Source organism: Ambystoma mexicanum, chromosome 7q (genome assembly GCF_040938575.1).
Source record: "Ambystoma mexicanum isolate Mex_15411 chromosome 7q, UKY_AmexF1_1, whole genome shotgun sequence".
NCBI classification, from domain to species: domain Eukaryota; kingdom Metazoa; phylum Chordata; class Amphibia; order Caudata; family Ambystomatidae; genus Ambystoma; species Ambystoma mexicanum.
The window spans coordinates 76410793-76433338 of record NC_090941.1 but is presented as its reverse complement, the minus strand read 5'-3'; the positions used below and the strand labels follow the sequence as shown (position 1 = coordinate 76433338).

Here is a 22546-nt window from a genome sequence, read left to right as displayed (position 1 = left end):
TGTGGTGATGGTAACCTGTGGTGCTGGTTGAGTGAAGGGCCTGCCTATTCTCAAGTTGCAGTACGTATTCCACCAAACAAAGTCCTGGTGGAGAAAGGTAGGAATGATGACAAGTTCTGCTTGGGAACCCCGCTCCTGACTCCATGAGGCTGCGAAGGGCAGCTGTAATCTCCTCATGTTCAGCCTTGTGTAAGGTACTGCCAGAAGACACGCAGCCATGACACCCAGGAGGTGCTGATACCACCAAGCTTATGTCTCCTCTCGTTGAGAAAATTACTCGTGGCCCTCTTGATGGCTATTATCTTGTCCTCCAAGGGAAAGACCCTCTCGTAGTTCATATCCCATATGACGCCCAGGAACAGTAGACGCTGCGTTGGCCCCAGCTGTGACTTCTTGAGAGTGATGCAGAATCCCAATTTGTGTAGCGTATTCATGAGAGCTGAGGAGGTGTGCTGGACCACCTCCGAGGATCTCACCCTGACGAGCCAGTCTTCTACACATGGATAGACATGGTGCTCCTGAGCCCTGAGAAGGGCTGCCACTGCATTCATGAGCCTGGTAAAGACCCTGGGGGATGAATTGAGGCCAAATGGTAAAACCATGTATTGGAAATGGAAGCCCATGATCGTGAACCTCAGGAAGGACCGATGGGGCTGCCAAATCTGGACCTGTAGGTAAGCGTCCTTTAGATTCAGGGAGCCCATCCAATCTCCCCTGCATAATGTCTCTGCAATAAGCGCTGGGGTAACCATCTTGAACTTTTGAAGCGAGAGGGAAAGGTTCAGGGTGGATAGATCCAACACAACTCTCAGGCCAGCTTGGTGGTTCTTGTATATGGCGAAAATTCTGGAGTAGAAGCCCATGCCCCACTGGGAGGCTGGGACTTCTTCCATTGCTTGACTCTGGGCGAGTGATCGAATTTCCGCCAATAGAGTTGTCCCAATCTACGGGAGTGGAGGAGAGGAAGGACAGGAGGGAGAGGGGGACTGGTAGGTGGTATCCTGTGGACACTACTGAAAGGATCCATGGGTCCGCAAATCTTGTGTGCCAATATTATGTGTGAAGAGCAAGCCTGGCCACCCCCACCGGAGACAAGTGGATCTGGAGGGGCGTGTCATGGCTTTTTTCCCTCTGAGGCTAGGGCTGAGGAGAGGGATTGAAAGAAGTCCTTATTCCCCGCCTTGTGATGCTTGTGGCGGTGTTGACTTGGAGAGTGGTCCGGCTGCCTGAAACGTCGTTCCTGAAAGCCCCAGAACCTGCCGAAGGCCCGCCCCTTGTCGGAATGCTAGTGCATCTGGCTGTACATCTTGGGCGTGGACATCGTGAGGATAGATAAGGATTTTGCAGTCTGAGAACCTCTTATCAAGATACTCATTGGTGGTGGAATGAAAGGTCACTACCCTCGAATGGAAGGTCCAATGTGTGTTCCTGGACGTCCAGGTTGAATTTGGTAGCCCGTACATCCGTGGTGATGCAGATGGCACGGCCTGAGGTGTCTACATGCACCACTGTGGACTCCACAATGTCTTGAGCCACCATCTTTGCTTCTGCCAGCCCCGCCTTGAAGCATGTCTGACTGCACCGGAAGTTCCAGAAGGAAGTCAGCTATTTCCGGCCAAAGCCTTTGGTTAACAGCTGTGAGCATAACGTCTGCATTGAAGTGACGAAGGTGCAGAGATGCGTTGGAATAAACCTACTTTCCATATGCCTCCAAGATCTTCTCCTTTTCCTAGCAGTGCAGAGGATGAGGTGGCCGAAGAAGACTGCAGCTTTGAGTAGATAAGAGGCCACAGCAATCCCTGAGGAGTGTGGTTGAGAGTGCGCCGACAGCAAGAGTGTATCCCCCTCCAATTGCCTGTACTTGCTGTCGAGGCGTCTGTTGGTGGGCTGCGCCAAATAGGGTTTAAGCTATCCCTTTTTGGCCATTGCTACAAAGTCATTTTGCATCGGAATCCCCGTTCTAGCCATGGGGCGTCAAGTGAGGCCCTCCGGCTGTTCGACTTTGGCTTGTGGAAGCCCCAAGCACTCGGCCAGGCCTGCAAGCCATTCATGGAATGCCTTGGCCTCCTCATCAGTGTCCACCAGTGTCTCCTGCTGGTCCAGAGCGGGTGGAGGGGAACTGGGTGCCAAAGGCTGAGGTGTGAGGACCAGAGCCGGAGCATGGTATGAAACTGCCTGGGGAGTCGGAAGCAAAGGTGCCGCACTGTGGGGTCTGGCGTGGGCAGCTGGAACTGCGCTGGGGCCAGAGGCGCTGCGGCCACAGGCGGAGTGGCTGTGGGTGCTGGTGGAGGGACCGGAGGCAGCCTGTCCGTGATCGCATCCCGAAGGATGGCTCCCATCTGCAGAGATCACATAAGCATGAGGATTCTCTCAAAAAACCTGTCCTCACAGGCCGGTGGGGCGCTAGGTGGCATAAAAAAAAGCTGCCGAGGCATACTCTGCCTTTTCTGCTGTGTGTATCTGCCCTGCGACGTTGAATGATTATGCTGTAGGACACGTACCTGGTGAAGACCAGTCCCACCTCGAAATACGTTCTCCCACCTGCTACGTGAAGGGTGGTGGCGTTGGACGAGTGTCGTTGGACGAGTGTCCATCTTGTCTGACGTGGTGGCCATCTTGTCGGGCTGCATGCCACGTGCCTGCATCATGGTGCTTGCTAAACGGGGCCCGGTCTCCTCCAGGACGCTTGGCGGTGGAGTTTGAGGCCTAACTTGCACCTCAGGACGGGGCCTGGTAGGCGTCGTGCCCTTGGCTGTGTCACCGGTAGTGCTGTGTACAAGCGCACACTCAGACATTTGTCCGGTATTAGGGTGTATCCCCTCGGGTGGACACCCGGTAAAAGAACCTTGCGGTCCCTGAGCGTCCTCACCGGTAGGATCCAGCAACCCCTCAGCCTGGTAGCCGGTAGCTGAAACCGCCTCAGTACCTGGGCTGATGTCAGAACCTGGACGGTCCCTCCCGCTCGGACTGTTTCCTAGGAAAGGAGTCGCCCTTTCGGGGTGCTGATGAGAAGAGTGGCCCTACCTCGGGCCGCCACTTGTGTCTGACAAAGTTCAAGTCTTCTGGAGGCGATCGTTCGAAGAGCTCTCTCCACCGAGCTAACCTGTTCTTCAGAGTGTGCAGATAAAGTGTGTTGCATGTGGTTCAGCCGTCCCAGCCGTGGTCGGGTCTAAGGAAGCAGAGGCAAAGGGCGTGGGGGTCGGACGTGGGGAAGAGCCCCTTGCAGTCTGGACACCTGCTGAAGCCCAATGATGTCAACATGCGCCGGGGAGGAATGTGGCGCCAGAGGACCAAGTACCTGATTAAAGACTGAAAGACAAAAAGGACAGTATCCAGGGAAGAGCGAGTGGCATTAAAAGGCCGAAGGCAAACCCAGGAGTGCTGGTGAAAGCAGTCTGTTCCCGTCGATGCAGAAGAGGACTGGGGAGTGGCCTTGGTGGACGGAGCCAGGGGAGCACATGCTCCCAGGGACGCATTCTCGCACACCTCCAAATTTAAAGGGAAGAAGATTTTTTCTGGTGAAAAAGATTCCGTCTCTAGTCCCTAGCGAGGGACGCCCATACAGTACGGAGGAAAGGGGACGGGACGTAGGAGTATTAGCATATATATGAGTGTCTGTGCGGATTGGAGGGGGTTCCTGTTAACCTTCCAGTGCTGGTCGAGGTGACTATCTCCTTTTTGAGGTTCAGTGCTTTAGTTCAAGAGATTGTAGGTCTATGGTCATCCCTGTGTCTTGTTGAGTCTGCAAATGCTTATTGGAGGGCACTGTCCAAGAGTGGTTACATCCAGTTTAGTGCCATCGGTCCTATGACTACATCCTAGAAGTTACAACTAGTGCTCTGTGAACCCGAAGGGTCCAGCATCACCATGAATAAAGTAAGCTGTGGGTTTATTCAAAATGGGTGTTAAAGCAGCCATAATAAAAAGTGGTGTGAAGTGAATGATCGAAGACACAAGAAGGTGAAATACAGTTCAACAGTGTTATTAAACACAATGGGAAGGGTTAATTGATAGCAGGGTATGGGTAATAAATAGGCTGTAGACTGCAAACGTTGTTCAGGATAGGCTTACCTAACTAAGTGTCTGCAAGGCTAAATGGTTGAGTTCTTTGGTGAAGTAGCCTTACTGCTCAAAAGACTGAATCCATTGGCGATCTAAGATATTTGGCATGCAAACCCAAAGCTACCCATCAGTTAAAGATGGGCTAACAACTACAAGATCTAAAGGTTTTTAGCTACAATTCAAAAAGGGAGGACAGCTTTCCTGGAGACGTCAAGATGGAAACTAAATAATGTGCAGGGGCCTACTCTGCAGTAACGAGCGTTCAAGTCCAGGTTTTCTAATCCAACATTCAACGTCCCAGGGATACAGCATCCAGCTTGCTTCTACCAACAATATCTCAGGTACATAGAGCCCAGCTTGCTTCTCGGCATTAAAACAATGTCCTAAGGATATATTGCACCCAGCACATACCTCGGCTTGAAGATACTATTAAGATTCACAATTGAGCATCTCTCTCTCTTCAATGGAATCTGGGATTAGGATGAACAACCAGAGCCCTAAATTGAGTCGGCCTTCACAACCAAGCCTTTCAGGCATGTTGCATCTGCGGTTCCACGGTCTCTTGCCCGAAGTCTCGGGGGGATAGCTCAGCGGCAAAGTGCTCGCCTTGGAAGCAAGACAACACGGAGCAGCACAGGTTTGATCTCCCGGTCCGCGCTTAGAAACCTCTGGGTATTAAGCGCGTAATAACTAACCTATCATATCAGTCCAGAACCAGCTCTTCGGCCCAAGGTCTCCACAGTCAATGGACCCCCCCCCCCGGTTCCCTGACCCATTCCTGAAGTCTTAATGGCACTACAAACCTTTCTAGGAGCCCACACTGGCCTCCAAGTAATGCAACAATGACTGCAAGCGCCCTACAGACCCTCTCCTGCTGAGTTGAGGCTTGGCCTCAGCCATCATCAAGGGGATAATGTGCCTTAGGAAGTGTGAGAAACCTAGGGGTATTCTCACATGTAGACCCAGAGAAATCTCTATTCAGGTGGCATGGGGAGGGCCATCTCTCTTGGATGCCCACCCTAGGAGTGGACAAGCAAGGGATGATCACCTGGGTAGGGGAGCCCGGGGATGTTCTCATGGGAGTACCTCAAGTGAGGCACGGTATTCCAACGGAACTATAGAAGAGGAAGAAGTCCCGGACTCCTTCATGGGATACATTGATTCCCATCACCCTAATCCAGGTCTCATTTTCCCTAATTCCAATCCCATCACCCATGACCCAAGGGGGAGGAAGGAAGGGAGTAGTTTCTTACCTGTAACTATTTCTACAGCGTTGGTATCTTTCATGGATTCACATGCTGTGAATATTTCCCTTCGTCAGTTTGGGAAACATTCACAGCATGTGAATCCATGAAATATCCAATGCCAATTGCCCAAGGTGAGGAAGGAAGAACAATCTATTAAAACAAAGACAGAAGTCTGATATTAATATCCATTCATCCTCTACCAATCCAGATCACATCACCATCAAGACTCATGTTTGTATAACCAACCATCAGGAATATAGAAGGGGGCTACCATCCCCTTGAGGGAAAACCAGGCTAGAGGATTTACCGATGGCCATTGTCAATTCCCTGATAGAGTAGCGGGAAATAGGTCTGTCCTCCAAAACCCTTTCATCACCCCCTCCGTATTTCCAACAAATACTGAGACGAGGAAGAGGCAACCAAGATCAGCTAAGATTACTCATAGAAACAACATGGGGAAAGTAAGGGAAACCGACTATAGAAAGAACTCAAGCTGTCCCAATAATAGAGTCAGGCAGAGTCAGGCATTTAATAATGACCACTCACACCTGAATCCATGTGGCTGTTTTCTCAACTATAGAAGGTGGGGTTTTTCACAAGGAGAAAGGCGAACTGGGAATGCTGTCCACAACGGAGAAGTCGGGGAGCATATGGCAGCAGGAGTTGAAGCAAGGAGAATGGCGTGCTGGAACGCTGGCCCAGTTTTAAGGAGGGGCTACAGCGTGGTTAGGGAGCTGTGCCTCCAAGGAGCCAGAGTAAAGCTGCCCATCTCCTGCTGGTGGCGTTCGGTGCAATGCTTGTTCCCTTGGGGCGTGTGCCTGTCCCAACCAAGTGTGTCTGAGCGGCAGGTGGGGAGACCCTCAACCCTGTGTATCCAGAAGAACAGCTTGTCACAGCGACGCTGCCCGATGAGTGAAAGTGAGAAACCCAGGGGCGTGCGTTTGACTGAAGCGGAGCTGGAGAGAGTTTAAAGCGTCAGATGAGATAGTGTACACAAAGGACAGAAAAGTGTAAGAAGTAAGCAGAATAAAACAGAAAAAGAGGAAGTTGCGCTAGCGGCGTGGAAGAAAAGTAAAGTGAAAGAAAGACTGTTACAGAGTGCAAAGCGTGCACGGCAAAGAGGACAGTGTGTTAAGTGTGCAGGAGGCACGAAAAAGAAACGGACAGGTGCAAGGGTGCACGTTAAGGGTAAAGTAAGTATGTAAGGTGTGCATGAGGCACAATGAGAAGGCAAAGGGAGGAGCAAGTGTGCACAAGAAGCAAGTGAAAGAGTGCACAGTGGAAAATAAGACAGAAAAGGGAATGTGCAAGTGTTCACAAGGAAGTAGTAAAGAAAAGGAAGGGGTGCAGGGAGCATCTGAAGGTGATAGGTTGAAGGAATAAAGGGAGGGACTACAGATTGCAGTGGTCGTGCCTAGGAGGAGCAAAGTACCAGGCAGTTTAGAAAGTATCTGATTGTACCCCACAAGTGAAGTATGTGTGAAAGATTATATATCCGAAAAGGGTGTGAGGGGCGCACTCTGGGTCCCAGCTAGGTGTACCTTTCCACAGTGCAGTTGATGTTCTCCTCCTAGCGCGCTTTCTTGCCTCTTGCAATCATCAGGGAGGCAACAGGAGACAGACACTGGGCATGAGCAGGGGGTGGGGGGCAACAGGAGACAGACACGGGGCATGAGCGGGGTGTGGGGGGCAACAGGAGAGAGACACGGGGCATGAGCGGGGGGTGAGGGGCAACAGGAGAGAGACACGGGGCATGAGCAGGGGGTGGGGGCAACAAGAGCGGGGGTGGGCGGGAGGGGGCAAGACACACGGACATGAGCGGGGGTGGGCGGGAGGGAGAAAGACACGGTGTTCTTGTGCAGGTGGCAGATCCCGCTCCTCGGCCCTCCGCTGGCCACCGTGTGCCGATGGCGTGAGCGGGGGGCTGGAGGAAAAGGGAAGACACGGAGCATGAGTGGGGGTGACAAGAAGGACACACGGGGCATGAGCGGGGGGTGGGAGGAACAGGAGACCGACACGGGCATGAGCGGGGGTGGGGGACTTACTGTGCAAGCGGGATACAAAGCCTCTCATGCGAGGAGCAAAGATGGCGGGCGTCTCTGAAGCCAGACGCACTGCACGCTTTCACCGCATCCAATGAGAGCGCACGTCAGATGTCCGCGGACATCACACAAGCTGCTTGCCCAATCACCGTCCTGTCCGCGGAGCGAACGGGGAAGTTGTCCGCGAAGCGAACACAGATATCACTAATTTTTTTCACTTACATTTTTGTCTTTTTTTTTTTTAAACTACTGGACAGATTTACACCAAATAAAGCAAAGCACGCTTTCGGGACCAAGCTGCTGCTCCTGCCGCAAATTTGGTGTAAATCCGTCTAGCGGTTTGGGCTGTTTTTTACCATTATGTCTGTGGGGGAAAAAAAAAAGTTTTGGGACCCCCCCCCCCTATAAAACTTTGCCCCCCCCTGGACGAATCCTCACCAAACTTTGCAAAAACAATTCAGAGTGACCCAAATACTTTTTTTGCAAAGTTTGGTGAGGATTCGTCCAGGGAGAGCAAAGTTATAAGCCGCCCAAAAAGTGCTCTTCCTATGGAAACAGCAACTTAACCATAACTACATGGCCACTACCGTGGCCATGTAATATATTCAATGAAAAAATGTTGTTAAAAGGGACGTTATGGTTAGGTTGGACTCATAAAAACCTATGAAATTCAATGACAAAACTTTAAGGGGACGTTATGGTTAATTTGTACTAATAAAATCTTTGAAATTCAGTAAAATAACGTTGTTAAAAGGATGTTATGGTTACAAGTAAAATCCAAAAACCCCTGAAATTCGCTAGTTATGGTAAGCTAAGCAACCATAACTCACGCCACCACCATGCACTGCTAAAACTAACATCCAGGACATCAAAGATGACATCACAATATCATTGATGACATTATATTCACTTTACCTCCAAGCATAGGTTTTAGACAAAGACAAACTTTTATGGACTATTAGACATAGACAGCCTTTAGAAACATCGGTTGAGGGAACTACCCCTTTAGTTTTAGTGCCATTAAGGCATTACACCAATCCAGGCACCTTAGTAAATACAGGTTTTGAAATTAACATCCTTGAGTCTGTCTCTCTTGATACCATGCCTGTCTCACAGAAGGTCCAGCTTTTCCTCTTCTTCCGGGACTGCAGCTCTGTGGCCAGAAAGACCTCTATGTGCCCCATTCTGGCAACAGCTAGTGCCAGAAATACATCCCTCAACAGGCTCCTGACTGCTCTGACAGTCTCTGCCATGGTCTGGGATGAAGCCATCCCACTTTTGGCCCTCTGATGGGCATCGCTCAATGACTCTGTCCTAGCCCTTCACTCTAATCTTCTCTTGGTCGGCCGGGTATCTGCCAGTGTCTATATTATAGTCTCCGGAAGATTTTATGTTCACCTTTCTGAAGCTGACCTCTGCCAGTGTCTGGGTGTAAGCCCCCAGAAAGATCTCTTCTTCTCTCAAAGGGATGCACCCTGCAAGTGTCTGCCATGCAGCCTGCATCAGGCTCCGTTTTCCCCCTGCTTTAAAGGTGATCTCTGCCAGTGTCTGGGAGAAACCTCCAAGAAGGTTCTGAGCTCCCTTCAGCTCTCAGGAAAACTAGTCTCTGATAAACCCTTCTATAGGCTGGGTATTGTTTAGGGCATTGGATTGATTGGAATACTCTCCTGCGAGTTACCCCTCTACTCCTTAGATTTACAGCTTTGGGCATTCGTTTTCCTGAGGAGTTGTAAGTGTCGCCCCACGTGTGCATTCTAAATATAAAACTGGGAAACCCCAACTTCAACCATCAAGACCAATGTGTCAACTATGTTATTTAATCAATTTCTTCGAATATTTCCAGGCAAGAAGAGAGCAGAAAGGTTTCTGTACAATAGTTATTTTACCAATGTCAACAGAGTATGTTTATAATCCCACTGATCATGCGCATAATGTAAGGAGGCAACTCATTGGCAATTACAAGTACTTTAACACCTACATATAAATGTGTTCTGCATGATAGAAAACACAGAATTCTAAAACTAATGCAATTCCAAGAAGTAGAAATGAACACAAATATTACCGAGCCATCCGATGCACTTGCTCCCACTTTATCGCCTCTAGCATTCCAACACACTTCAAATATTCCTCCAGTGCCTCTGTAGCTATTTACTAAAGCGCCATTCTAAAAAGGAGAGAAATTCACATGTTCACAACAGATTTTAAGATGCATTCATTTTTAAATTGCCTTTTCATTTTGTGATTGATGCGTCACATCTAAATACTTAATGCACTTTAAATAATGTATATTAAATTGGCTGAAAGCTTCATAGTTCACACAAAGAAGTTATTGTGTTTGATCATGGTTTCCATCGTCCAATACATTTTCAAACTTGACTTCGGAACTCTTTTTGGCCATTTAGCACTTTGGCTACGTAGCAGTTGCTGAAATACAGCACCCTGAATGATAAGGAAAGTGTCAAAATGAGACCGGATTTGATTATTTTTAAAGTTTCACTGGAAGTGAACGCAAATAAAACCACCTTGCGTTATGCAGATTTACTTATGAAGACAATCACAGTAAACACATGCAACTACAGAATAGGGACAAGATAAAGATTTTAACAAACAAGATCCCTGCCTGTGCTCTTTCAGTTTGTGAAATAATCCCTTGTTTAAGTAATTGGTCTAATGAACTTGTAAGGTGCGGGTGGAATGCAGAGAGAAAGACCTTCACACCCCTGCTCATTCAGATCCACTAAGTGCAGGGGGAATGGGCAAAGGTTAAGTGAGGGCACATGCATGATTCCAAATTAAGACAACCACAACAACAGAGACCTTAGTGTTACCAATAGCAGCTACCCGATCAGACATGAGCCGCGTAGCTACCACCTCCCTGGGACACAGCAACAGACAAGTGCTGAGAAAAGTGCAAGCGTAGCAAGCCCAAGAGGGCCGGGACTCCAAGGATGCTGGGTCCAGCAGGCAGGGACCAAATGTGGCCACCGTCAGAAAGAGGTCCCAGTGGTGCGGCAGGTAGGAAGCACAGGGACCACACTTTGGTGTTAAAGATTTCCTAGAGGAGTAGAGTTTTTAGCCCTTTACTAAAATGGAGGTGACTTCTCTTTTCTGAGGGCAGGCGAGTGTTTCAGAGAAGACCACCAGCAGAACTGATCGTAAAGTCGCCAAACTTACTTTCTTTGAGCATGGTCTGACTGGAGTACTTGTGGGGAGAATGGCCGGCATCCGCAGAAAAAAACGAATCCAAAATAAATAGAGGAAGAAATTACCGAATTATTTTGGCAGATTCTTTTCGAAATTTTGGTGCAGTTTTATTAAAATATAGGTGTGGGGTAAGGGTATTAGTTAAGGTAGTGGGGTAAGGAGGGTGGAGGGGTCTCCCCCACATTTTTCTTTAAAATAAAATGCAAAAGGCAAGTAGGAATTTTGTTTATTCGACCAAATAAATCGGTCCTTTCTCCATTCTTTTTTCTGTATTTGTTTTTTTCATGGACAACCAGATTGGCCATCTACCAGCAATCTATGTGTCATTAGTGTAAGATAGGAAGGAGCAGGAAAAGGGAAAGATTCCAAGAAAGGTGTGTCAGATTGGTATTAAACCATGGGCGGAAGAGGATGAAGCACCGGGGGAACCCCACAGTTAGTAATGCTGGTTATGGAAGGTACAGAATAGACCTGAACAATGGTATCCAGAAGAAAGGATGACATCTGCATGAGGGTGCAGTCGTTAATGTCCAGAGTACTATTCAGGCAGTCAAGAAGGATTGATGGAGGATACCTCAAGCATGATGAGGACATGAGGGCGGTTATCAAAAGATGGCAGGAGTTCATCACTCAAAGAGGTTTCAACTCTGAAAGAGGTGAGCTTACTATATGCCCCCTCATAAGTAAGAAGCCATATTGTTTGTCGTGTAGTAAGCCGCTGGTTTTGGAGAAGTTCAGACATGGCCATTGTTTCCAGAATTCTATCAATAAAAAGATGTAATGGCAATGGGTTATCAGAAAGCTTTTAAGGAGTGTCTGATGCAGTTATTTAGCTCATGGAGGAAAGAGGTCTGAAACAAGCTGTTGGACAGGGCCGCTAGGAAATGGGCCTGGGTCTCAAAATTGTCCTTAATGGTGCTATCTGAAGATGGGGCAGCCTGTTATGCCGAGGTCTTAATTTTCTTAACTATGTCCTGTTTGTCCACAATGTTCATAGGCAAGCTTTCTTCTTTTGTCTGATGGTGGCATACTAGCCTTTCATGTGGAACAGATGCTTAATATGTTCTCCCTGGTTCTCCAAGGTGAAGGGAATTAGAACATTTATGAGAATTCTCCCTAACAGTTACCCTTACTACTTTAAATGGCTGATGGCAGTGGCTCAATTTTCCTACCATTGTGCGTTTTTACCACAGGCTGAACCCTCAACTGCAGTATAGCACCCATGGATGACCATTTTGTCAAAATGGCCCTGGTCTTTTTTTGCCATTTTCTGTTTGTGAGGTCTTTGTGTTTTACTCTGTGTGCGCCAAGTCAGGTTTGAGCCCTTTGTTCGTTTTGCCTTTGGCGGGCTTCAGTCCTGAAACCCGCCTCTGGCTCCAGTGTGTCTGGAAGGGCAGGAAGTGAGGGAGGTTCCCAAAACTCCCCTGTAGTAGTTTCTCTCTAGGAGGGCCTGACTGCAACCAGTCCTGATTGGCTGGCTTTCCTTTAAGAATAGCCACCCTGCTGTTCGAGTGACAGCCTAGGCTGTGCATGAATGGGAGAAACCTGCTTAAAAGGCAAGGGATTTGAAACTAGCGCAGAGTCGACCACTGGGAAGAACACCCGATGAAGAAACCGTGAATGAAGCTTGCTGCATTCCTCCTGGGCCCTTGAATTGCCCGGTGAAGCCCCACTGCTGTGCTGAAACTCGTTTTTCTGATCGACAAGAAGCTCCACTAGGGGCAACTTCTTCCCTTGGGTTAGTGGGACCAACTTACCCCGAGACGAACTCCACTGGACCATCTTCCCCGACTGGCTGTACTTCTTTGCTGTTGCAGGAACCGAGTGCCAGGTGTCGAGAATTCCATAGTCGAGTGAAACGTCCACAATGCAGCGCTTAGCTCCAGGAGTCTCCGAAGGACCCCCCCAGAAGCAGGATGACCAGAGCTCGAGTCCCCGAGTGCAGGACTCAAGGAGGGAAGGAAGCCCAACCTGTATCCAAGATCCGTGGTGGTGCTGTTTACTGCACGCTGAAACTGCAAAGTGCTGCTGATCCGAAAAGAGCTGTAGCTGCCAACGACTTCCAAATTGCTGGCGTAGGGGTCTTCCAGACATCCCTCCTTGTCTCCATGACAGGCTGAAGAACCCAGGATATGCATTACTGCAACAGGACAGAATCCAGCTCGACCACTCTTCTTCAAAGCAGAGGTACTGTTCAGACGTGGGTATTTACCTCAGTGTCTTTAGCTTTGCTCTTCTCAGTTGAGACATACAGTGGCTACCTTTCTTAGCGTTGATTTCAGCTCTGCTCTCCACAAGTGTAACAGCTTCTGGTCCTGAGAAACTGTTGAACCTTTTAACTTCCTTTAACCTTTCCTTTCTGCAACCTCAGAATCTGCAAAGTGGACTGGTGATATACAAATGCCATTATTGTCCTTGTGAATGAAGTCACCTCCGGGTGTAGGAAGTGTGTAAAAAGCATCTCTATAGAGTATCTACTAAGCTTATGCTGATTGTGGAAACGTAGTTTAAAGTATATTTGATGCTTACATACCTTTCCCTTTTTAATGAACGCTTATTTAAAAATTGATGTTAAATAAATAACTATTTATAACCGAAACCTTGAGTATAAGTGTTACATGGCTACTAGTGTTTGCGAATTTCATTGAGCAAGAGGGGTTAATATGAGCTGTAGAGTTGTAGCAGACACACTACAAACTTGTGTAGTACAGCCCTATACCAAAATGTGGGTTACCTAATACCAAGTAGACACAGTGTTACTACATCAATTCGTGCCCAGCAATCTGTGCCAGTATGGTCACTGTAAATCACTTCATGAAGCTAGAACTACAATCTATGATGGTAATGGTCACTGTAAATTACTTTCATGAAGCTGGAGCCACAATGCATATCAGTAATGGTCACTGCAAATTAGTACAACAAAAAGGTGGTGGCTGGAAGGTTTAGACTAAATCTCAACACCCCAGGCATCGCCATGGGAGACCATTGTCCTTCACTTGGCAAGCCATTATAGAAAGGGGAAAGACCATATGAAAATCAAGATTGGTCCCACCCAGTGCTTTAAATGGGCAGGTACTTGCCGATCCTCAGTACCTGCACTTCTTTTATTTGGACGACATTGTACCATCACTTTTCAGCAGGAAGCCAATACATTTAATGGAGGAGTACCAACACTTCTCAATAGTAAGCAGGTACGTTGGGAAAGGGAGTACCTGCACTTCTGTATTTCCTTTTAAAGCACTGGTCCCACCCCAATAGGGGCGCTCCAGCCTGTACAGCTTGGTCACATTCCTTCAGCAAGACCACAAGGAGCCCCAGACATGTTTTACACTCACTCACAGCCTCTCTAAATCTTCATATACCTCTCCCCCACATTCTCTCTTTGCTACCTTTTACAGCCTCACCCCCACGCCTCACCACACTACTGGTACCATCCTCCTTCACACAAAACATTACCTTCAGTCTATCAGAACAGTCTCATCAACACTCCAATGCACCCTTCGCTCGACGTCTTGGTCCACCCACCACTGCTCCACTTGACCCCAGTCGCACACCTTTCAATCTCCTCTGTGCTATTTGGGCTTTTATAGCACAGCATTCCCTATTTTAACACCCCCCCTGGCTCCCATTGGTCCACTAGCCACATGCTCCCCTTGACCAACCTCCAGCTAAGCTAAACATCTCTGTGGTCAAGACATCAAGAAGACTTTTAGCCCCACCTCTTTGTCAATCTCCATTTATAGGGTGGGTGCCATATGGCTCATGCAGTTTTATTCCTTATAGCTTTCTCTATGGACCAGGGAGTTTCGGTTTAAATTGGGTTTGGGGAGGAATTCTGTGTCTTCCCCTTACCTTGCAGCCCCTTCTCACTTTGTTTGGTTTCTGTTGCCCCACCATTCCCCTTGGGCAATTCTGGGGCTGGTCAGTCAGGTATTCTGGGTCTCATTTTTTGGCAGGAAAAATACCAGTCCATTCCAAGTCTGTTCTGAATTCCAGTTTGAGTCTGGGTTTTCGGGGCTGAGCCCAGTTACATTGTGGGAGTTTTGGTTAAAATAAAAGGACTCTGGCCAGAAGAGGGACCGATGGGCATTATGGAGGGGACAGCAGTACCAGACGACATACAGTGCACACCCAGGGAGGGTAGAGATTGCCCCGCCACCCCCGTATCTAGGGTAGGACCGGCTCTGGTATATCACCTAGCTCAGGTAATGAGGGGTCCCTGTTCCTGCCGAACAGTGCATCCCCGACACCAACACACAGTGTTGAGTCCCTGTTCTAGAGGGACTTTGTGTTGACTGTAGCAGAGGTAGGTACAAAGAACAGACAAAGAAACACTAAAGACAGGTGATATTTGTAGACCAATGTCTTTGTTACCAAGAGAACAAGGTCTACACACATGAGCTTGTATTTGTAGCAATGAGAACTATGTTCTAATGAATGGTGCTGTAGGCAACCCTGATGGGGGATGGCATATTACTAGACATGTGAGAAATAAACAATAGGGTGATTTAGTCTGGATTAACCTAGAACATGGTTGGGCATAAAATGGCAGATCCCTGGTTATAGGCACCTACACCCATACATAGAAGTCCTAGTTGGGAACATCCTGGATACGGGGGAACATCGTACTTCCCCTTAAAAGGTCAAAATTCATTTGGTCCAATATACCAGTACACACTGATGAAATAGTACTCCTTGTGATAAGGGCTCCTTGCTCACCTTACACAGAGACGGGACCAGATGCTGGTCACTCTGCTCCTCAAGTGCCTACACTTTTCAGCAAGAAAATGTACACTCCCCCATCGTCCTAAAGAAGTGTCTATTTGAAGGCACTCTGCTGCTGACATTCACTTCTGGCAGGTCAAAAAGATACTGCTTGTCCTGAAAGAGACACTGCTTAACCCTTCCTCTCAGGGAAGGTCACTTACTCTCAAGTGACTGAATATTTCGAAATGTCATGCATTTTCAAGTCCATCATTGTTCAGTTTTTAGTCATTTTAACTATGAGCAGAGTTCACTGCAGATAGAGTGTCTGAGATCTCCTGGAAGTTTAGGATCAGGGCATTCAGATATTTCTCTGCCTTCTACTCAATTTAACTAAACTAGCATTGCCAGTGCATGCTCTTTCTCAATAAACTAATGAGAATAAAAGTAAATTCCAACTTTCTTCTGCTCTCTAGTCCAAGTGCTTTGAAGCGAGCTATGAACAGTCATAAGTGTTACATTAGAAAACTGAGAATGCTACTTTTCTCATCCTCTTATCCCCTCTCCTAGTCCCTACCCCTCCCTCATTGTCACCCCCTACAGTAATTTGCAGTAAAGATGTTAAATGTTTTTTATTATGTTCTGCTACTTTTTATGTACAGGTCTCCATTCATATCATTGTTTCAAAATGTTCTGGTTGGAGAACTTCCTACAGAGGGGTTGGGCCCACATATTAGCTTGCTTGGTGCAATATAGTCTACCCCTCAATAAGTCCCGATGCTGCTTTTGCCAAATTTCCAGGACAGAATATAAATATAGTCATTTATGTTTCTGGTAACACAGACTTGAAATACTTTGCCCCATAAGTCTCCAAAGTAAAAGCTGGATCTGTTTGAAAGTAGAAAAACAGGCAATTGGGTTAGGGCACACCAATGCAGGACATACGTTACATGCTTGGACCTACATGATTTGAAAACTGCAACGCAAATTGAATTATGATAACAAGAAGGCAGATACGAGAGCATGAGTGGAAGCAGAACACTGACATTGCTCTGTCACCAAAAGAGACTGTGTGCTGGAGAAATAAATATACAGAGAAAGGTTTAGCAACCAAACCAAAAATGCTTACATTAAAATGGTTTAGGTTAAAACTAAGTAACTTTAGTTCTGAAGTTGGAGCACTTCTGCACCAAATTAAGTACGATGCAAGTGCAAATGTGAAATCTGCTTCAACTATTTACTCAAAATCGGGTCTGAAAAGGTGATCAAATACTGTGCTGTGAAGTGGCTGAGTATTAGATCGTTCATGCCTGCAAACATATTTCTTTACAGAAACATTAATTCTCTTTAATTACTTTCAATTTGTCAATAGAGCGCTGATCTAATAAATTCTCCAGTGAGTTATGTCACAGACCCACACTGAGCCTGGTAGAGAGTCTTAGGGCTTTTATTCTAAATTTACCAACAGGCAGGGTAATATTTTCTGAAGCAAGGCTGGGACCAGCAGGTTGGTTGATACAGGGCACCGGCTGATCAGGGGATTTTGGAGTGACACTAGGGCCATCCCACTCTGTCTCCCTTGGGTTGTCCACACTAGCTCAGGCTTCAGCAGTAACCTTTACTGGCTGCTTTTCTGCACTTGGTCCAAAGGGGTTTCCATAAATGCTGACTCACTGATTCCCTCTGGGACTTTAACTGCCCCTACCCTAGACCCGCTTAGTGTTCTATAGGGATTTGGGAACACATGCCTGCACTTACTCTGTAGGATCTGTCCAGGACCAGTCACGCTCAGTTTCACTTTGCCCTGCTACTCTGGTTTGCCCTCCTTTCCTAGACCACTTCCTGCCAATCTTCTGTTCCTCTAGTGTTCCACTACATCTTCCTCCGGCCACCACCCTTTGATATAGGTCTTGTTCTCCACTACCATCACCACTCTTCCCCTCTATTCCTCCTCTCACCCAAGTATTACTCTAATCAGAGTACTAGTCCTACCACTACTCCCCTTCCACTACTACCACTGCTCTTCTCCCATTAACAACCACTTAACAAATGCTTCCTACACTAAAACTACTGCCACCTGTTTCACATTCACACTGCCGACCCCCTTTCACTCTCTCTCCAATACCACATTCGCTCCAACAGAATGTTGGGTGTCCTGACCCACGTTTGAGCTATCATGCTGCAACATTTGGTGCTGTGGGCTTAGAAAAACCAAGATGGCCAAAAAGCCCACATGTGCGCCAGAATCTAGGAGAACCACGCAGTTTGTGCACACTAAAATGGTTGCCTAACTTGCCACCCACCAGTGCGAGCAGGATGGGCCGGGGTGCCATGAGTGAAATGTGTGCCAAAGGAAAAACCGCACTTGAAAATCACCTTTTGTTTCTCTGAATGCCAGCTCAAAATGCCTATTTTCAAACATTGCAACACATCCAAAAATCTCACTGAACACCAGCGGACATCTGGCAGAATGAAGTATGTGTGCATACTAAATCTGGGAAGTTGAAGAACCCCAAAACAATGTTCATAACAAGACTGGCTGAGCTCTGCAGGTCTGCAGCAGCCTAACTGAAACTGGATTTAAAACTACCAAAAAAAAATCAAAAATGTTTAAATTAACTGAGTGACCTACTTTGAGTGTCACATAGTTTGTCACTGTTGAAATGTCATAGTTTTGAACTTAGAATCAGCATTCTAGCTGCATATGTAAAAATTGTCTGGACTTAAACTGGGGAACAAAAAGTGACATTTTATCTGAAACCTGGCTTAATGAAACTGAATTCTGCCTGACATCTACCCCCACAGGAGTTAAAACCTGCTCAGCCACTCTTCCCCTGGCCAAAAGGAGTTGTCACCTCTCTGATTAGATTAGGGGTGGAGCAGCTACAGGGAGTTGAACAAAGGCCTGTCCTGGGCCCAGGCAGATGGTTTATCAGGGTGGCCGTAAAATAGCTTCCTCTTGGCAGAAGCTGGGAGGGGCAGGGTCTCTGAGCTTGGCAGAAACTGGATAAACTGGTCTCTACACCATGTGACCTGAAAAGACACACCCCTGTTGGCCAGAATATGATTCTAAGAAAGATGTATAACTCATGGTGACAAACCACTATGTATTTGAGAAATGTGTATTTTGATCAAATATAGATTTGTGGGCAAACTGACCAGGGGAGGATCCTCTGACCCATAAAACCTACAGCATCACTCCGAGTCACAGTTCCTTCCCCAATCATGGTAGAGGGGAGAATTGGGCCAATGACAAGTTGAAAGAGGGGCTGGCTAGTGATGCTGCACACACACCCACTTTCAAAAGACATAAAAAGAGCCACTGGAAGCTAGAGAGGACATTCAAATCCATTTGCTGCAACGCGCTCTGCCGGACCATACAACCTCCAGAAGATACCAGATTCAACACTTAGACTTTAAAACTCCAAAGAACTTGATTCAGAACTCAAAGCAAGGGCCTAAACCCACAAACTGAGAACCCTTCTCAGTAGGCCTCAGCATCCAGCAAACCTAACAGCGGTAGCAGCATCCAGGAGCCGTGCAGATCAGCGCTGGGTCCAGAGAAAGTTGTGCAGAAAGATCCAGAAGCAGTGCTGTACCCAGATAAAGCAGAGCAAGATCCAGAACCAGAGGCCAGAGATCCAGAGCTGACCCAGACCACTGTTAGCAGAACCAGAGAGCTGACCCAGATCACTGTGAAGTGCCGAGACCAGAACCGGAGTCCAGTCTAAAACCTGACCAGATCCGTGGCGAGGCCTAATTCAAAAATATATAGTGAGTACCTAGCAGAACTGTGCAGAACCAATCTCTTAGTTAAAATAATATAATTCAATCTATTTAATCTAAGTAGAACTGCCTCCTGTCACTTGTCAATTCTGCAGCCGCATAGCTGTCACCTGTCATTTTTAAAAGCCGTCACCTGTCAATTTGAGTTACTTTAAATTCGAAAAACAACCTTCACAAAATCGTTCATAACTCCGTAACCGTTTGGGCTAGGAACTTGGACTTTCTACTCCTTATACTTTCTCCGCAATCACGATTCACGCACTTGCGAATTTTACCGCGATTTGGTTAAGAATCCAGCCACGTGTAACCATCAGCAGTCATCTCTTTCCTTACTAAAAATTTGTTTGCCTCTTAAGAACCATCCCTGAATCATTGCTAGAGTGAGTCTGAACTCATATTAACTAGATACCACTCACCCTGAACCTCCTGAAGGGAATTAAAAGCATTTTCAGCATATTTCTCACTGCATTGTCACCATATTCAAAGCACTTTTGCCTGTATTTCAAACTCATACCTGTTTTCTCTAAGCTTGCTGGCGTGAACTGAATTACATTTGATTGCATTTCTGAGAACTGTGTGCTTTCCTTCCATTTCCTTGCATTGCATAAAGGGGGGGGAGTGAATTGCCAGAGAAAAGTGATTACATTGTCTTTTGCTGAAATCCTATCAAGTTTTTTTTCTGTACTGCATTTTCATTCCACCTTGCATCCATTTGAAACCATAAAAGCATTGTTGCTATCTTATCCATCCTATAACCACTCATCATTGATTATAAAGAAGTGTGCTAGTGCCAGACTATCCATTATTGATTACTGCTCAGATTAAGTGTGATATTCAATTATTAATTTATTATAAAGTGTGATTATATATATATATATATATATATATATATATATATATATATATATATATATATATATATATGGGATACATTACTCACCGTAATCGTATTTCTGATGCTTGTATCTGCTTAGATTCACATGCTGTGCATAGGCCGACATCTAGTGGAAGCTGCGGAGTATTACAGTTTGTTTTTCGAAACTCGAAAATGGGCGTCGACACAGGCGTGCCAGTAATACTATCCCTAGTGTGACGTCCACTGTACCCAAGATCCCTCACGCGTCTGGGATCCTCAGATTGTATTTTTTCTGACATGAGGAAGCATGAGGAGTAGCGTGAGTACAGATAATCCAAGCAGATAGACAGAAAGGTAAGACTACAAGCAATCATGCGCCTTCTCTCGGAGGGGAGGAAGGGTGGGTCGCATGTGAATCTAAGCAGATACAAGCATCAGAAATACGATTACGGTGAGTAATGTATCCCTTCTGAGGCTTGTGGAATCTGCTTAGATCACATGCTGTGCATAGATTAGCGAGCAGTACCCGAAGAAGGAGGTGGGATGTGAGAAGGGTCATGAGCAAACAGGTGTCTTAGAACCGCTTGTCCCACTTGTGTATCTGTCTTGGAATGAGTGTCAATGCAGTAATGCTGAGTAAAAGTGTGAATGGAGCTCCAAGTAGCTGCTTTGCAAATGGTGTCGAGGGGAACATTTGCAATGAAAGCCAGAGTGGCACCAATGCCTCTAGTAGAATGGGCCCTTGGCGTAAAAGGCAGAGTTTTTTCAGAAAGAGAGTAACACAGCTGTATACAGTTGATAATCCACTTCGAGATCGCGCCTTTAGAGACGCGATCCCCCTCTCTGCCTGTAGCTACGGAGACAAACAGTTGATCTGTTTTTCTTAGCGGTCTGGTCTTATTTACATAGTAGAGGACCGCCCTACGCACATCAAGGGTGTGTAGTTTCACCTCAGCCGAGCTTTGCGGGTTCTGGAAGAAAGTCGGAAGCTCGATGGACTGGTTTACATGGAATTTAGATATAACTTTAGGTGAGAACCTAGGGTGTGTGCGTAAAACCAGTTTGTCTTTGTGGATAATAAAGAAAGGATCTTGCACTGACAGAGCCTGAATTTCACTGACCCTTCTTATGGAGGTAATGGCTACTAAGAAGGCCGTTTTATAAGTCAGGTGTTTGAGACTACTTTTATGCATGGGTTCGAAAGGGGGCCCCATGAGCTTAGCTAGCACCACATTGAGGTCCCATCCTGGCGGTGGGTTCGAAATAGGAGGGTGAAGTCTCTTTACTCCTTCCATGAAGGCTTTAACTACTGGTACTTTCCACCACGATACTTTGTTATGGGATGTGGTGTAAGCCGAGAGGGCTGCCAGGTGTACTTTCAGAGAGTTAAAAACCAACCCTGCATCCAGCAGGTGGAGCATGTATGTTACCACGTTGGAAGGAGTGCAATCAACTGGGTTGATTTGTTTATTCTGGCACCAAATAACGAATCTCTTCCACTTGTCAAAGTAACAGTGCCTTGTGTTTGGTTTCCTGGATTCTTTTAGGATGTCCATACACCTCTGTGGTAAATTGAGATGGCCAAACTCTATGACCTCAGGAGCCATGCTGCTAGGTTCATTGAGTTGGGTTCCTGGTGCACTGTTAGACCTTGTTGCTGGGACAGTAGGTTGTACCAGGCTGGGAGTTTGATGGGCTCGCACAGCGCCATCCTGCGTAGGTGTGGAAACCATGGTTGTCTCGCCCACATGGGAGCAACTAGGATGAGCGTCATCGATTCCTTGTTCATCTTGTACACCACCTTTCTGATGAGAGGGGTTGGTGGAAAAGCGTACGCAAACATCCCTGACCAGTTCATCCACAGGGTGTTCCCTTGGGAGTCTGGCTGGGGGAACCTGGATGCAAATCCTGGGCATTGTTTGTTTTCGCTTGTGGCGAATAGGTCTATAGTGGGGAAACCCCACTGAGAGAAGAGATCTTCTACGATATCTCTGTGAAGGACCCATTCGTGTTCTTCTGGGAGGGAGTCTCTGCTTAGGGCATCCGCTAGGGAATTGAGCTCCCCTGGAACATGTTGTGATGACAGGAAGATGTTCCGTCTGAGTTCCCATATCCAGATTTTCTGGGCAAGCTTGGACAGATTTGGCGAACGAGTCCCTCCTTGTTTGTTCAGATAGAACATGGCTGTCGTGCTGTCCGTCTGGATCTGTACCGACAAGTTTAGCAGATGGGGCTCGAACGCCCGAAGCGCTCGGAATACTGCCAGAAGCTCTAGCAGGTTGATGTGGTTCTTGGCTACTGAGTGAGACCAGAGACCCTGAGCTGTGTGGTGGAGATGGTGAGCTCCCCACCCAGTCAGGCATGCATCTGTAGTCACCACTGCCTGTACTTCGGGATCGTAAAAGGGTTTTCCCCTTGCAAGATTCTCTCTTGTCCACCAGTGTAAGCTCTGTACGAGTGTTGGCGAAACGACCACTAGATCGTCCCACTGGCCACTTGCCTGAGACCACTGTTTCGCCAACCATTCCTGCATGGGACGCATGCGCAGACGCGCGTGGGGGACCAGGTAAATGCATGACGCCATCATGCCCAGTAACCGCATTGCTTTGCGTACCGTTATTTGTTGACCTGACTAATAATGTGGA

At 47.1% G+C, this 22546-nt stretch overlaps 1 protein-coding gene across 3 annotated transcripts in view; it reads right to left on the bottom strand.

Moving 5' to 3' along the window:
• The window catches only part of TBL1X (transducin beta like 1 X-linked), a 943441-nt gene that overhangs the window by 18319 nt on the left and 902576 nt on the right, over positions 1-22546 (bottom strand). For all 3 annotated transcript variants that reach the window (XM_069640382.1, XM_069640381.1, XM_069640380.1), the window contains exon 16: positions 9414-9515. In XM_069640382.1, the coding sequence (XP_069496483.1) occupies positions 9414-9515 (102 nt within the window). The remainder of the gene's footprint in view (positions 1-9413; positions 9516-22546) is intronic.